Genomic DNA, 3,248 nt, shown 5'->3' with positions numbered 1-3,248 from the left:
CATGTACATGTAGTTTAAGGGAGGAAGATATTATTTTTAATTGTTTTTGTAGAATATCAAGTGTGTCAAGGCATTATTGAGTCTACCATTGGTTAATAGTAAGGATCAATATGGAAGATCAGCTCTTATGATTGCAGCACATAAGGTACATGCATACAATCAAGAGTACATAATGTATGTATTTGGAATTTACTATTAATGTGTATCTAGATGATTACAGTGTACATGTACATTTATGTGCATTTTATATTGTCACTTCTCTCTTCTTTCTCTTCTTTGTTGTCTGTTTCGACTCAACTTTCTCCTTTCTTTTTCTTTCTTGATCTCTCAGGGTAATATTCCTATATTCCAGTTACTAATTAAGAAAGGAGCCAACCTTTATGATAAAGATAACGGGAGTAGAACAGTCATGCATTGGGCAGCAACCTCTGGAAATGTAAGACAAGAATGATGACACAAAAGATACAAATTATATTATTAAGCATGTTTATGTATATGTATGCGTACATGTAAATGTAAATGTATGTGTATTTCACATGTATTATTTATGTGTACATGTACTTTTAGTTGTCATTCCTGGAGATGTTGTACAAACGTTATATTCCTGACATCAGCCAGTGGTCTTGTACTGATGAAGATGGAGCTACTCCATTACATTATTCACTGATTGGAAGTAACACACAAATACTTCAGTTCCTAATATCAAAGGTAAACTACCTATGATTACTACGTAAATGTACATGTACATGTTACGTACTGTACAGTCCATGTACATGTACATGTATGCATTCAGGTTTTCCCACAGGGTTTTGGCATACTGCTGTCAGTGGATTTTTGAAGTTGCTCCAAAATGTGAGAAACTATACCCATTTACCCCGTACTAGTGCATGGTATTTTACTTTTTTTAGAAGACAGTTTTAATTTTTATAATTTTTTCTGATGCATACATGTACATGTACAAATGTACATGTACAAATGTACATGTACATGTTTATATTTGCTTATGTTGTTAGAAAGTTTGAGGTGGTATTAAAAAGCCATGCACTATAAATGTACATGTATTTTTGTGGTACTTTTCAGCTCATCAAGCATGCTATTGCTATTGCTGTTTACATGCACCTCACTTTGCATGCTCTTTGGAAAACTCTGGATACATTATCCTTCTAGTCTTCAAGTGTATATGTGTCCATTTACGCTATAATCAAGTTATTAGTACATTGTACATGTACAGATGTGTACGTCTTCATGTATATAATCTTATGTACTATATGCACATTATCAAGCAATGGCCTATAGTGTGCATGTTCATTGTAATTGAATGAAGGATGTGTGTCCATGTCCACACACAGTCATTGATACCAGACACCAGTGATCATTCCAGCCATCCATTTGATCCATTTTGTTTTGTTTACATTCCAGTAGCATTAGATGTACTTTTACAACTGACACTATGCATGTACACTGACATCATAATTGGGTATGTGTGTGCTCTTGTGTAAATAATGACAATGACCTTTACAACTGGTACATGGTGTAGGTTATATACTGTATGGTACACATGTATATGTATAGTGTAGTTAATGTTCTCATATTCTAAAGGTGTAAAAGGTGTAGTATTTTATCCAGATGCACTTTGCATATTTATCATTCTTGGTTAAATACTATACTATGGTATTTTGTTATTATGGAATTTAAGATCTATTTCCTTACTAATGTGATCTGGCTATTTTGAAGGATATGCGTCATTGATGTTACATTATACGTGTTTTTTTTTATGTAGTGTAACTCAATTAAAGTTTGCATAACCTTTACCTCCCTGTTGGCAGCGAAATTCACCGTGTCATTTAATCTATGATTTTAGAATATTAAAATATTTTAATTTTTTATTTTAATTTATTATTTTAGGGATGTAATCCTATTCCTCCTGATACAGCTAAGACCCTATCAGTAATACACTGGTCTTGTGCATTAGGACTCACTGATCCTCTACACTGTATATTAACCTCTAGTAATAATACTAATAGTAATATTGATGAGCTGGTAGTGTGTCCATCATTCGTTGGTGAGCCACTTCATGTAGCAGCTAGTGTTGGATCAATGGAGCTGTCCCAGTTACTAATAGAAAGAGGAAATGATGTAAGAAACTTGAATAGAATGACGTGATTTGTAGTACATGTACATACATGTGTATATAGCTGTATAGCAGCTTTAGCAATTTTTACAAATTTTAAGGAGCTTTTCAAACAAAATTTTAGGGTGCAGTTTACATTCACATGCACTGAATGGCACTTTTAATGTATTACATGTACATGTACGTGTAGCTTTTGTTAAACTGTACGTGTACTGTATGTTGTACATGTACATGTACGTTACTTATTTTTATCATTGTATTTTTTGCTTTATCTTAGGTTGTTAATAATCATGATCCTTCCTCTGGCATGACTCCATTACATTGTTCTAGTGCTCATGGTCATCTCAATATTCTTAGACTGTTACTAACTAATAATGCTGAGGCTAATGGACTTAACCATAGCAATGGACAGTAAGACTGTAATAAATATAGTTATACTGTACATGTACCTATATAAAATACACCATATAAAATGTAGTGGATATACATGTACATCTACATTTATTGTACATGTACATGCTACAAATTATACTATAACAAGCGTAACAGGGTAAAAAATATTCCTATAATTGATTTCACCACCTTGCAAGTACAATTTGGTCATTACTAAGACTTATAGAGGTTCTCTCTACTTTATAATGCTTCTAGAGAAGTCTTTAGACAGTATCTCTATGCTCTCTTGCTGTTAGAAAGCTCTTAGCTTTGTCCCATGTGTAAGCCGCCATTTTGTTTGTCGCGACCACACCCACTCACGCAAATGAGCGTGGGCGGGTGGTTGCTAAGGCTTGTTATTTCTCGAATACAACGTGTATAGAAGAAATGTAAGTGTGGACATACAAATAAATATATATATATACATAGCGCGAGGGTGAATTCAATTATAGGAACGACCTGGGGGCTTCGCCCCCAGGTCGTTAAAAACTCTATTATCACATGTGTATATTCTTGTTTATACTTTTGTAGTGCACTACATGTACAAATGCTGTTGTACGTATCACATGCACATTTTATGATTTTTCCCTCTCTTCTCTTCCTTTTCAAGGTCTGGTTTACATTATGCTAGTGCTAGTGGTCATGGTGAAGTATTGAAGGAATTACTAAAGAATGGAGCAGAGAG

The 3,248-nt window shown here is 33.9% G+C and overlaps 1 protein-coding gene across 1 annotated transcript; it reads left to right on the top strand.

Moving 5' to 3' along the window:
• Positions 1-127: 127 nt before the first annotated feature.
• LOC105315288 (putative ankyrin repeat protein RF_0381) lies at positions 128-3,213 on the top strand (the record flags this gene model as incomplete). Its single annotated transcript, XM_020005687.1, has 6 exons — positions 128-145; positions 332-436; positions 568-708; positions 1,906-2,136; positions 2,409-2,542; positions 3,174-3,213. Coding segments are annotated over exons 1-6 (669 nt in total), but the record flags the coding sequence as incomplete, so codon positions are not given.
• Between the last annotated feature and the right edge of the window lie 35 nt (positions 3,214-3,248).

Source organism: Amphimedon queenslandica, unplaced genomic scaffold, assembly GCF_000090795.2.
Source record: "Amphimedon queenslandica unplaced genomic scaffold, v1.1 AMPQUscaffold_11087, whole genome shotgun sequence".
NCBI classification, from domain to species: domain Eukaryota; kingdom Metazoa; phylum Porifera; class Demospongiae; order Haplosclerida; family Niphatidae; genus Amphimedon; species Amphimedon queenslandica.
The sequence above is the reverse complement of the archived record's forward strand: the minus strand, read 5'-3'. Positions and strand labels throughout refer to the sequence as shown.